We start from the raw sequence: 12930 nt of genomic DNA, 5'->3' as shown, positions 1-12930 counted from the left end.
ATTTTCAAAGCCGTAGACCTGATAGACCATTACCTAAGGACAGAATTCAAGGTGACGTTAGTCTTGACCAGATGAAATGTTTCTTTGCAATCATCCTGGAAATGGGTCATACTGTAAGACACACTTTACAAGAATACTGGTCAACTGACGAGGTTTCCCATATCGCTAGGTTTGGGAATACATTACCGAGAACTGTCTTTCTTCATATTTTGAAGTATTTACACTTCACTAACCAGGATCCACCAATAGAATCAGAAATGTAAACTGGTAACTATGACCGTCTCTGGAGAGTACGCGAAATATTTGAAATTGCACGTCAGAAATCTCGTGAACTCTGTAATCCACGACAACAAATCGTAGTTGATGAGGTTTTATGCGCCTACAAGGGTAGAGTCTTGTTTCGGCAGTATATACCTAGTAAACGAAAGCGCTTTGGGATAAAGGTTTACAGACTTGCGATAATTCTGGGTACACATTCGATATGAGTGTATATCTCGGGAGACAACGAGAGGAACTAAATGTAAACGAACCGATTACTGAACGTACAGTTATCAATCTAATTGCAGGTTATGAAAATTGTGGATATCATTTGTATATGGACAATTTTTTTTCATCCCTGCAATTATATCGACGACTGAAAGATGTGGGAATTCTAGCTTGTGGAACAGCTCGATCCAATCGTGCTGGAGTGCCAGCTGAATTCACACGAAACAGACGTAAACAATTAGGTTTGACCAGACACCGGTTAGCCTGTCGTACGACACTGGATGGAATATCACTTCTGTCTTCTATTCATGGACCTGCTGAAGAGGATAAATACAGTGTAACAATTCGCGGCACAGAAAATGTCGTGAGACCTGTAATGATTGTAGACTACAATAATTACATGGGGGCTGTTGATCTATCTGATCGTCTGTCGTCAAGCTATTTGAATGCGCTATTTACATAGGCGCATGACAAAATGGACGAAAAAACTTTTTTTCCACATTTTTGATATGCTCCTTGTCAATGCTTATACGGCTTACAAGTCAGTCAATAAGATGGAGAAGAACCAATCCTTCAGATGGTTTCGAAATGAGGTTTTGAAAGGGCTTGTTTCATCATCTCCTACGGGATTTTCTGCACGAGGATTTTATGTAAGAAATCGTGAATTGTTACGTCCTGAAAGTTGTGAAGCAAGACATTTTCCTAAACGTGAGGGAACAAACAGTTTTAGACAATGCGTTGTGTGCTCGGCAAACGGCATTCGCGTAAGATCAGTCTGGAGGTGTGTGGCTTGTGAGGTACCACTCTGTATAGACGGATGCTTTCTCGTGTATCACACACGCCAAAATATCACCAACTAGGGGTAAGTGCTTTTTATTTATAAATTTATTACTTCATTTTATTTGTTTAGGTTATTTATTATTTGTCATCTATTTCATTCTTTTGTTTTTTTTTGGGAATCTCCCATATTGCGATTTTTTTATGTGTTGGTGTAAAAACTAGTGCGCGCTCGTAATTTCTTATTTTATATATTATATATGTATATAATATATATTACGATTTTATATACATAGTAACATAAAAAATACCTGTTGTTTGTACCGAATAGCTTGTAATTACTGGGGTAATTATTATGCGTTTCATGAACTCTATTGCCCCCCCCCCCGCGGCGTGTAACAGCAATACTCTGTTGTGAAAAAAGGTTTTTCACGTAATAAATGCTCTTAGGAAGTCTTATAATTTTTTAAATAAATTTTACATTATATGTAACGCTAAAAAAAAATCAATAACTATAAAAATTTCTCGAAACTGATATGCTAATTAATCTGTGATTTATGACACGGGTTTTTCATCATATTTTGCCCAACTTTCAACCGATTTGCTTGAAAGTATTTTTTTTTAAATCAGCAAACTATGTTTCATAAACACAAATCAAAAAAAAAATTGCTAATAAAAAAGCGGTAGAAATGCGCAAAAAAATTCTGCAATTAAATTATCGTAATTTTTGTACGGTTTCAATTTTTTTGTTGTTACAGGCATAAAAAATATCCAATCGTAAGGTTTTTGTTTTTGTCAGAATCTGTTAAATTTCGTTAATATACTGTAACTTTTTGAAATTTTTTCACAAGAGGGTAGCATAAGACTATGAAGGGAGGCAATCAGATACCAACATATTTTTGCGGAGCGCTAAGAAGCGCGGAGCATTGTGATGGGAAAAGGTCAATATCGATCCATCTCAATTTTTTGATGTGCCACATGATCCTGTTATTACCTTGTTGATCAGGTAGCGCGAGACCTTGTGAACGAAGCCTCCTTCCTGAGTATTTCGCAAAACGAATCTAACGTTCTTAATCTGTGGATGGGTTGCTTTACAATTCGCCTTGTTTTCTCCATTATTGGCATCCTCGTCAGACAAAGCCGATCGAGGCCTTTTCACAAGATTGGTTTTGGTGGTTTTTTTAGATGGACCACCAAACATCATAGAAATTTCGTTTAGATTTGTAATTTTGGTCCCACGAGTACTGGCGATATAACGTACTACTCCAGCAGAGCGCACGCATACTGGAGCTAGAGCTAAATACAACTGTGTTCCCCCACGTGCCCAGAGGATATCGTTCAAGACTCACTATGTAGAGCTGTTCACCCATCGGCACGATAGTTCCCACCTTGGGTTACGGTTGCGTTTCGTAAGATGTCGCAATACCATCGAGTTTAACTGTAAGAAATATCAGTATAGGATGTTGTGTAGTTGTGTAAGGGTATATGTTGTAATTTATGTAATGTTCTTGGTGTAGTGTACGTGTATAGTGTAATGTGTTCTGCAGCTCAGTGTATAGTGAGAAAAAAAGCTGCAGAGGCTAGGCCTGTGGGGACGCCGAGACCCGAAGTTGTAAAGAATAAGACTCCCCATTGGGGATGTGTGATGCTGCTTATGAGGGTATTTTAATTATCATGTGTAAATTCCAACTGCTAGAAATGTAAACGACTCCATCTCTGTCATCTCCATCAAGCCCTGTTCTTCTCCCATCTTGTATACACACTTTTCTATTCCCTTGAGCCATCTTATCTCTCATCTGAGCTCTTGCCCTCCATTTCAACACTTTAATCCATCCTCCCATCTTCTATTCTCTTTGCATATCTGATGCGTCATCCTTCAACTTTATTTTTTTTTCATAAAGAATTTTCCATTATTACATCTCATGCCTTATCCTTCTTCCTTGTAATTTCTATTCTATTCTTCTAACTTTATTCTTCAAGCATAAATTTTGCTTTGGTCCCTTCTTTTCATAATCTATGATTCTGCTGTACATGACAGACATGGTATATCATATTTTTATTTTTTTTGGGCTACATCCTGGCTCCAGATCAGACTCCCATACTTTTAAGAAGTTAATCCCTCATGTAGCCCTATCACTGATCTCTTTAATATTTCCTATACTATCTTCTGCACTTCCAATATAGTTTTATAGCTGCCAACCTTCTTGTTCTCTTTGAACAGCACTCCACTTTTGGGTGTATCCTTTTCTTCCTGTTTGTAATTATCACTTCACACTTTTCTGCATTAAATCCTCTTCCACAGCTCTGCAATTTCACTCCACACATCCAGCAGTTACTTAACTATTGCAATATAGAACTTTCTGTTTTATATTTCCATGCTTCACATGCAAACTGCATTGCTCTCATCATTTCTGCCACTTTTCTCAGCATATCAATCATTACAACCATGAATAGCAGAGATGAGAATGCAATATACCGTGTTTCAATCTGTTTCCTTTCCTACCCGACCTGATTTTTCTTTTATTTTTACAAAGCTAACATAAAGCTCCATCACACTTTTTATAATCCCTTTATTGAAAATGTCACTTACACTTTTCTTCTGTACTTGCTATCATTCAACTTTTCAATATCCAGAAAAAGCCATCTGCAGATCGTTTCTATAATCAAAGCACCTTTCTTGTATTTGCCTTACTGAAAATAGAAGAGCAACAGTTGATCTGCCTGACCAGAAATCATGATATTCTTCTTTGAGCCTTCCTTCTAATTTTGTCCAAATCTTTTCTCCAGTATCTTTTAAAATAAATAAATAAATAAATATGTCCAATAACATTACAGAGAATAATATTACTTTGTTATTCTTTAATCCCTTCCCATGTCCTTTTTTAAAGATAGACAATATTATCTTTTTTCCACTCTTCTAGTCTTCTTTTTCCATATAAATCTCATCATTCAATATTTAATTTGAAAGTGTTGGCTGATCACATTCTATGTTTATAAGATGTTCAAAATCCTAGGGAAGAAATATTAAGAATAAGTAAAAGAATTTACCCTGAATCAATATGTGTTGTTGTCAAGAATACTGCGAATTCCATTTACAACCTAGGTTACAGAATGTTCTTGGAATCTAGGAAAAGAACATACGATTAATGGTGTCGATCTCAAAATGAAAACTCGTCGATCAGCTTAGGACAGTAAAAGCTCATAAATCTCAATTTTATTTTAAGGGAGGCCATATAAATTTGAGGGTGATGAAAATTGTAGTACTTGTAGAGTACAAGAGCCTGAATATTTAAGATAATTTTTGCTAGTAACGGAAAATGTGAAGATTAGATCTAACTATGAAAATTTGCATTACGGCTGAGTTCCACGAACTAACAGCTTCCAAAAAAAAAGTGAGAATTGATTGGTTAATTTTTGATTGACTGTGCTGTGAGTGGATGTCAAAAAAGTAAAGTTGGCCAATCAAAAAAAATGCTTCCATCCAACTTTACATTTTTGACATCTACTCACAGCACAAGAAGGCATTATTATTTAGAAAACTTCCCATTCAGAGTGGTAAAAAGCAAAAGAAAAATAGTATATTTTTTTGTGTTGCATTTATTCAAATATGTAATCATTACGCTATTAATTATTATTGTTATCATATTGCAATTAATATAATAAAATTGTCGTAATATAATTAAAATTAAACATTAATAACGTAATGTAACTTCTACAATGATAATCACAAAATAGTTACAATTTTAATGGGAGGGATGTACTTGATGGATTGACAGCAAATTATCAATATTTGGCTTCAGTTTTGTTAGGAATAAGCGCAAATCTCCCCGTTCTGTGAAATTGAATCTGCTCCTTTTTTTTGATAAAAGGTTTGTAACGACACTAAAACTTTTTTCGACAAGATATGACGAGGGAAACGCTATCAAAAGCTTTCTCGCAATTCCCCACAGTCCAGGATATTTTTCGGGTATTTCTGCCTGCAGCCAAAATGTTTGATACACTCTTTTAAATTTCACCTTCAGCTCCTCATTAGTGCTAAGCTCGAGTAGCTCCTCTTGTAATATCACATTCTCCACTTCCGTTTCATCAAATGGATTTATGATCCATGGTGGTATTTCCATCGTCAGAATATCTTCAAATCTGATTTTGAAGTCATCATGCAGGGCAATTAAATGTTGAACGTATGTCTGAATATCCTCATCAAGCCATTATACCTGTGACAAGTTTGAAAACTGGGAAAATACGCGCCGACTAATATTTTGCTTTATAAATTTCAATTTTCCAAGAAAAGCTGAAATTACACCCTTTGTTTTTATTAAATTGAGACTGTCCCCTTGTAATTGTAAGTTAATGTCATTAAATTTTTTGAACAAATCTATCAAATACGCGATGTCAGCTTTCAAAGTGATCAGGTTTTCTTTTAAATCTGAATCTTTACCTTCCAGAAACTCTAAAACTGATTCAAAAAGTGAGTAAAATCTTGTTAAACATGCACCTTTCGACAACCAGCGTACTTCAGTATGTAAGAGCAATCGTTGGAAGTCTTCATCATTTTCATCGCACAATTGGGCAAATAAACGCGTATTCAATGCATTGCTTGTTATCTTGTTAACAGCATTAATTACAAGTTTAAGCGATTGGTGCAATCTATCACTCAGATTTTTCGCTACTAGGTGTTGTCGGTGGATGACACAGCGAATTGCAGTTACCTGGTATAATTCTTTTAAGATGGCTTATAAACCCACGATATCGACCGACCATGGCAGGAGCTCCATCTGTTGCCACCGAAATGACGTTTGTGAATGGAATTGATTTTTCGTTAAAAAATCACACAGGACATTAAATATTGATTCATCTTTAGTGTCCGTCTCCAAAGTTTTCGCGAATAGTAGCTCTTCATGAATTTCTTCGTCCATAACAAATCGAACATATGCCAATAATAATGCTTCATTACCAGGTAAAGTTGACTCGTCCAGTTGAATAGAAAAATGAGTTGTTTGCAGATAATTACACAAGAAACTTTCAATATCAGAGCTCATTTCATCAATACGTCTTTGTACAGTATTGTTACTCAAAGGAATTCTTTTGAGTATGTCAAATGGAGATTTGTGCAGAACAGTTTTTAAAACCTCTTCAACAGCGGGTAAATTAACTGTTCTCCAATGGTGTGCGGTTTTCCAGATTTCGCTATAAGTAATGAAATATTGTACGATGCCCGCAAGCCATCATCGTTACTTTCAGACGTTGAAGCGAACATACTGTGCACGGTAGGTCTCTTTTCATATTTTTCCTTCAATGTTTGAAAATATTTCAAATCTTTACCTATTTTATCAGGATGACACCTTCTTAGATGATCTTTGAGCTTCGATGGTGTCATAGAGTCATTGCTCAAAATTTTGCTGCACAAAAGGCATATAGGCAATCGCTTGTCTGCCTTTGATGGAAGAAATCCAAATTTTAAATAATCAACACTGTACAGTCGACATTTCTTCTTAGATTCAGCCATGTTTCGTATCAGTTACCTACCGGTAAATAAAAAAAAAACTTTGTTTTAGTAATCTCAAGGCGGTCTTACTTAACAGGATATGACTATTTTAACAGAATAGTATTAATTAATTATTGCAATGAAATAAGTACCAGCGGCAAACTGATTCTAATTATTTAAAGCAATAAATCGGTAAGATCCATAATAAAGTTTTATGAAAATGGCTGAACCGATTTTAATGTGATGTAAAACATTTTTTCATTAATTATATTTTGATATATTTCTGTAAATTCTATAGAAAATACTTTAAAATAACCAATATTTTGATATCACAACTCTGCGATTTTAATCATTTATTTATTACTTTGATGCACGTTACGAGTAGGTAAAGACAGGTACAATTTATGAAAATATACAACGTGTTACAGAATAAGGGTTACAACCGGGAAATGGTATGTTCAGGATCAGTTTTTAAGTTGATTCCAATAGGTTTTTGATGTATCTGAAAAAAATTTAGACCAAAAATTAATAAATCCTTAAACGGAAGAGATTTCTTTTAGGAATAAGCCTCGCTTTTTGTACCTACGTATTTTTTGTAATTTGTACATTTTTTGTTTACTGACGTGTACAATAAATTGTCAAATAAATAAATAAACAATAAATAAAATAAAAGTAAGTATAACAAAAAAGCAGGTAAGTACTTACTACTTTTTCCGACACTGGCAAACGCTAACATCTATTCACTTTACTTTTCTTTTCGAAATTCCGGAAACAAATGAGTAACGTTTATCCTTGGCAATCGTATTTATATTAGTGAAGAATCAAACAAGTTCATGCAAGATTGCTAGCACACACACCAGAAGTCGTATTTCGTCCCTTTGCACGTCTGAACAAGCGTTGCGGACGGCGGCAGCGGCGGCGCTTTGTAAGTCTCGACACGTTCGTTGTACTGAATATGGAATATGTAAGTTTTTACAAGTAACAGTCGCTGAGCTTCTCAAAACATTATCTGCCTAGATTGATACTCAAAGTCAAGCCAACATTTTAGTTCTTCACTATCGAAACCAGATGAATTGTGAACCCCCATTTTTTTGTCACGCCAACGTAGACTCCCGTCGAGTCTCCCGTGGTCCCCTGGGGGTCCACCTGGATGACTTTGGGAATCAATGATGTAAAGGATAAAAAGCAGCTCAACTATTTATACATGTATACTGAGCTTGCAATCACAATTTCTTTTGATTTTCCTTTTTCTTTTCTTGCCAGTATGTTCTCATTCTAAAAGCATATGCGTTTAGAATGAGAACATACTTGAATGAGAACCGTTAAACCAACAGGAAAACCTACAACGTTTAAAACCTACAACGGTTGAAAACTTTAACCGTTTTCAAAGATATTTAAATTTATCAACTCTTTTAATTTTTCTATATTTCATTTTCATCTCCTTGGTGTTATCTTTCTTCACAACATTACATTACATCATGAACACATTCTGTTGATATCTTTAATCATTACTTCTTCTTTTCAAAAGAAATTTGTAATCTGAAGCTGTATCAGCTATTTTCTATAATATTTTTATTTATTTTTTTGTCACTTTTGTCTTTTAATAAAATTGCTATGACCTGCAAGAACCAGACAATCTACTTCCATCCCTGATCTTCCTAACTTTGTTCCTATAATTCCTCTTCTTATTCTTTTCTCCATTCTCTTATTACTTTCTCCAATACTATAATAAATAGTATTAGAGAAATCTCATCTTGTCTGACTCCTGTCTCTTTTCTAAATAGTTCTGAAATATTACCTCTAAACTTTACTTTTGATACTATAACTTAAGTCTCTTTGATTATGCCTCTAGTTTTGTCATCTGTTCCTATTTCTTCTAAAAATCTGATCACTGTTTCCTTAACTATTGAATCATATGCTTTTTTGAAGTCAACAAAAGAATAACATTTTAGATTTTAATGTATGAAATTGTGTTCTTGTGCTAGGATTAAATATCTCTTCACTACAAGACCTCCAGACTCTAAATCATACTCGGTATTCTCCTAATTCTTTTTCTAGTTTTTCCCAAATCCTTTTTTGTAATGCTCTTAACAATATATTTTTTATTTACAGATAATAATGGTATTTGTTTAATTTTATTTTTACATTGTTTTTTAAACACAAATATTGTAATTGTTTATATTTTTAATTTAATGCAGTTATAAGTTTATTTTACCAGTAATTATAAAGAGACAAAAAGGGAAGAATAAAGAAGACACATGAATTTAAGTTAATAGTGTTAAATGGTAAATGATTTTAAAACATGATAAAGACATTAATAGATTACTTAAAAACATATAAACGTCATTGGAATGAAAAAATAAATTATTATATTGTAAATAAAATGATTTTGAATCGTTATAAATTATAATTAATTATATATATACTTACCTTTGTTGTCTTTATACAAGAAAACTATTACCATTACTCAAGATCTTTATAAAAATACAGTCTTATGAAAAAATAACTTAATGTCCAAAAAAACTTTGATCAAATTCTCCTTGTGCAAAAGGGGGAAATACCACTAACTTTATTGAGATGTGGACTTTTCTAATCCCAGAAAAAGAAATAGTGCTGTAATACTGAAATACTTGAAGAGGTCTTTGAAAAAAATACAGAAAAATGATCTGCATCCAAGGACCACTAAAAAAAACTCAATGATTTTGAATAAATTCAGGGAGCCTTGTAAACTACAGGGCTTCTATTTTCTTAGCCCTTTCAACTGATAAAAATTAAAAAATATATATAACAGGAATGTTACATTTTCTTTTTGAAAATAATATAACAATTTTTTTGGAAAAGAATTTGAAGAAAAATAATAGACTAAAAGTTCAAGTTGATGCAATTACTCAGGCCCCTTCAATTACCAAATATTAAACACTTTCTTATTATTGTTGTAAATACTTATACGAACAAATTATTTAACTCGGTTTATATAAAAATTTATAACAGTGAAAAATAAAAAAAAATAATTCTATGCTTAAACATTATTTAATTTTTGTAACTGTTTTAAAAGATATTAAACAGAACAAATTAATCTTTCTGCTTAAATATATCTATTTGTAAGAATTGTGTATAAAACTTGTAATAATCATGTATAACAAAATAGAAATTACATCTAAACTTTAACATTATAAGAGAGAAAATTTTATTAACATAAATAAAACAAAAAATCAATTAATTAAAAATAAAATAAATAAATTATAACTTTCCCATTAAAAGAATTACAGAACATTAACGTACATAAAATCAGTTTGTAATGCTGTATGATAACACACAAGATATCATACTTTTTTCTATGTTGAGTACTGTTTACCTTTCTTAGTGTCATCTTTTATTATATGTTAATGAATTTTGCAATAACTCTGTTGTCAAAACTTACTGTACTGTTATTTTTTAATTTCTGCTAGACTTTATATAATGTTTAATCAAAGCCCCTCCCTTTATCTGGCGTCATGCCATATCTGGCCTTCTTCTTGTTTATTTGTTATTGACGGTTGTACTTATCTTTTAATTTTATTTATCTATTTCCTATTATTAATAAATTGAGGTTCTTGAAAAAGGGCATCCAATTAATTATTGATCTGTCTATTTATGATTGTTTTATTGTTATTTGTAATTTGAAGATTTATACATTTTCTAAAATATTCATTCTTTTCCTTTAATACAACTGTGAATTAATTTCATTGATTATTCCATTTTCATTGAGGTATGTCCTTCTTTTATTAAATGTGTTGCATAATTAAAAGATAGTGCCATTAAAAAAAAAACAAAGATTTTAGACTAAATAAGGAAAGATAAATAATAAATTGAAAATAGAAATTATTTAAACATTAGAAAAAATTCTTCTACAAAACCAATTTAAATTTAATAATAAATTGTGGAAAGCAAAGGATGGACTAGGCATGGGTATCCCCCTACTACCAGCAATAACAAGTGAAGTATTCCTAGAGAATATGGAAGAAAAAAATATACCAGATATAATAAAAAACAGTTACTTATAATATGTTAAGTGACAACACTATTAATAATTAAAAAAGAAATAGATAATAATAAAGAAAAGATTATGGAAGAAATGAACAAATTTCATTATAACATTAAATATACGATGGAAAAAGAGGGAGATGAAACTATTAATTTTTTAGACCTAACAATAAAAAGAAATAATAATCTAGATTTTTAAGTATGCAGAAAATAAACTTATACAAATAACAACATAGCTTACTATTCAGATCACCCAATGAATTAGCAGTTTTTAGATACATGATAGATAGATTACATAAATTACCGTTAAAGAAACCAACAAATAAAAAAGGGTTAAACACTATTTTACATACAGCAGAAAATAACAAGTATAAAAAGGAAATGATCAGAAAAACGAATAAAAATAGAAATAAAAGAAATTAAATTAAAACAACAAATGATAAAGGAACCTTTAAATGGAATAAATTAACATTTATGGGAAAAGAAATTTATCCAATTAAATAATTCTTTAGTATATATATATATAATGTCTGAAAAAAAAATGTATGTCTCTCTTATGCCTTCCTAAACCGTTCATCCGATAGTGATGAAACTTAAGTGAGTTGTGCGCACACTCGCGAAGGTTTCTGAATTTGAATACAAATAATTCATTAAAAAAGATTTTTAATAGTAGTGTACTAAAAAAAGATATATACAACAGTAATGGCACATACAAAACAAAATGAAAATGTAGTACAACATACATTGGACAAGTAGGAAGAAAATTACAAGATAAGTCTAACTGTTAATAACAAATAAACAAGAAGAAGGCCAGATATGGCATGATGCCAAATAAAGGGAGGGGCTTAGACTAAACATTACATAAAGACTACCACAAATTTAAAAGTACCAGTACAATAAGTTTGAACAATGGAGTTATTTCAAAATGTGTCAACATATAATAAAATAATGAAGCTAAGAAAGGTAAACAGTACTCAACATAGAAATCATACTGTTCTTAGCGCAAAACATAATAATTATTATCTTAATAACAAAAATCGTACTTTTTCCTGTGTCTGAATATGAGTTTCAAAAAATAATTTTGATACTAGGTACTTACATACTAAGTACTTGCATACAAATAGTAGGTACTTACATGTAATTAAAATAAGTAGTTTCAGATGCATTCCTGGAGTTAGTAACTATGCTAGGTGTTAATATTATATACATCATCTAATCACCAAAACATTACAGAAAAAAACCGCAAAACTCAAGGTGATTTTCAGTTCTCTTCCTACCTCAAATAATGGTCTATAATGAATTAAATATTGTCACACAAATCTGAGGTACTAATATGATATATTATATATATCTGAGTTATCACTATGATTAATCAAACATGTTACAATATAAGACCTGATTGTTCTCTATTGAGCTCGCCTCTCTTATTCCCAACTGCCAGCTTTTCCATATTGTGCTGGAGAGAGTGGTATCTTGACTAGGACGCACATGGACACTAACATCCAAATTTCAAGATTTGAAGCCTGCAGACAGCCTATTGTGCATTTTCCGCCTTAATAGTACCTTATTCTAATTGAAATAGATTTTTATGTTTTATCCATTATGTAAATAATGCTTGCCTTTGATTATTACAACAGGTATTTCATTGTACTGTTTGGACTAAAAATGATACTTCACTTCTACCTTTAATAGATATTCTCTTAACAAATGGCCTTTCTCAATTTAATATAAAACATATAATATCAAATTTCATTAAAAATCTTCCTACCTGTATATTTTTGGAGGAAAAAATCTAGGTTACTTAGTAATAATTGATTTTTTTTTTTACAAACCTGAGCTAACTGTTCATAATCAATCCGACATTTGAGTTGAGGTGTTGTTTTTTCAATAATTACTGGTGGTAAATGATGCTTCATCATTGACATACGTGCTTCTGTATTTGGCAGATCAATTAAAATTCTTTTCTCCAACCTTCGAAGTATCGCAGGATCTAAATCCCTAAACAAAATATAGATATTTTATTGTATGTCTGTAAAATAAAAGTGGGGTTTCAAACAGCCATAGTTTTGGAACAAGGCATGACAAAGACATGAAGTATATGTCAAAATATTGAGAAACTGTCCAAACTTTCAAGTGTTAACAAGTACTAGTAACAATGT

At 31.9% G+C, this 12930-nt stretch overlaps 1 protein-coding gene across 1 annotated transcript in view; it reads right to left on the bottom strand.

Moving 5' to 3' along the window:
• The window catches only part of LOC142317667 (katanin p60 ATPase-containing subunit A-like 2), a 60973-nt gene that overhangs the window by 12174 nt on the left and 35869 nt on the right, over positions 1 to 12930 (bottom strand). Inside the window, exon 7 of the mRNA XM_075354221.1 lies at positions 12604 to 12769. Coding sequence (XP_075210336.1) covers positions 12604 to 12769 — 166 coding nt within the window. The remainder of the gene's footprint in view (positions 1 to 12603; positions 12770 to 12930) is intronic.

The sequence above is a fragment of the Lycorma delicatula genome, chromosome 1, assembly GCF_047948215.1.
Source record: "Lycorma delicatula isolate Av1 chromosome 1, ASM4794821v1, whole genome shotgun sequence".
Lineage (NCBI taxonomy): Eukaryota > Metazoa > Arthropoda > Insecta > Hemiptera > Fulgoridae > Lycorma > Lycorma delicatula.
Note: the sequence above shows the minus strand (reverse complement) of the source record. Positions and strands in the feature narration are given on the sequence as shown.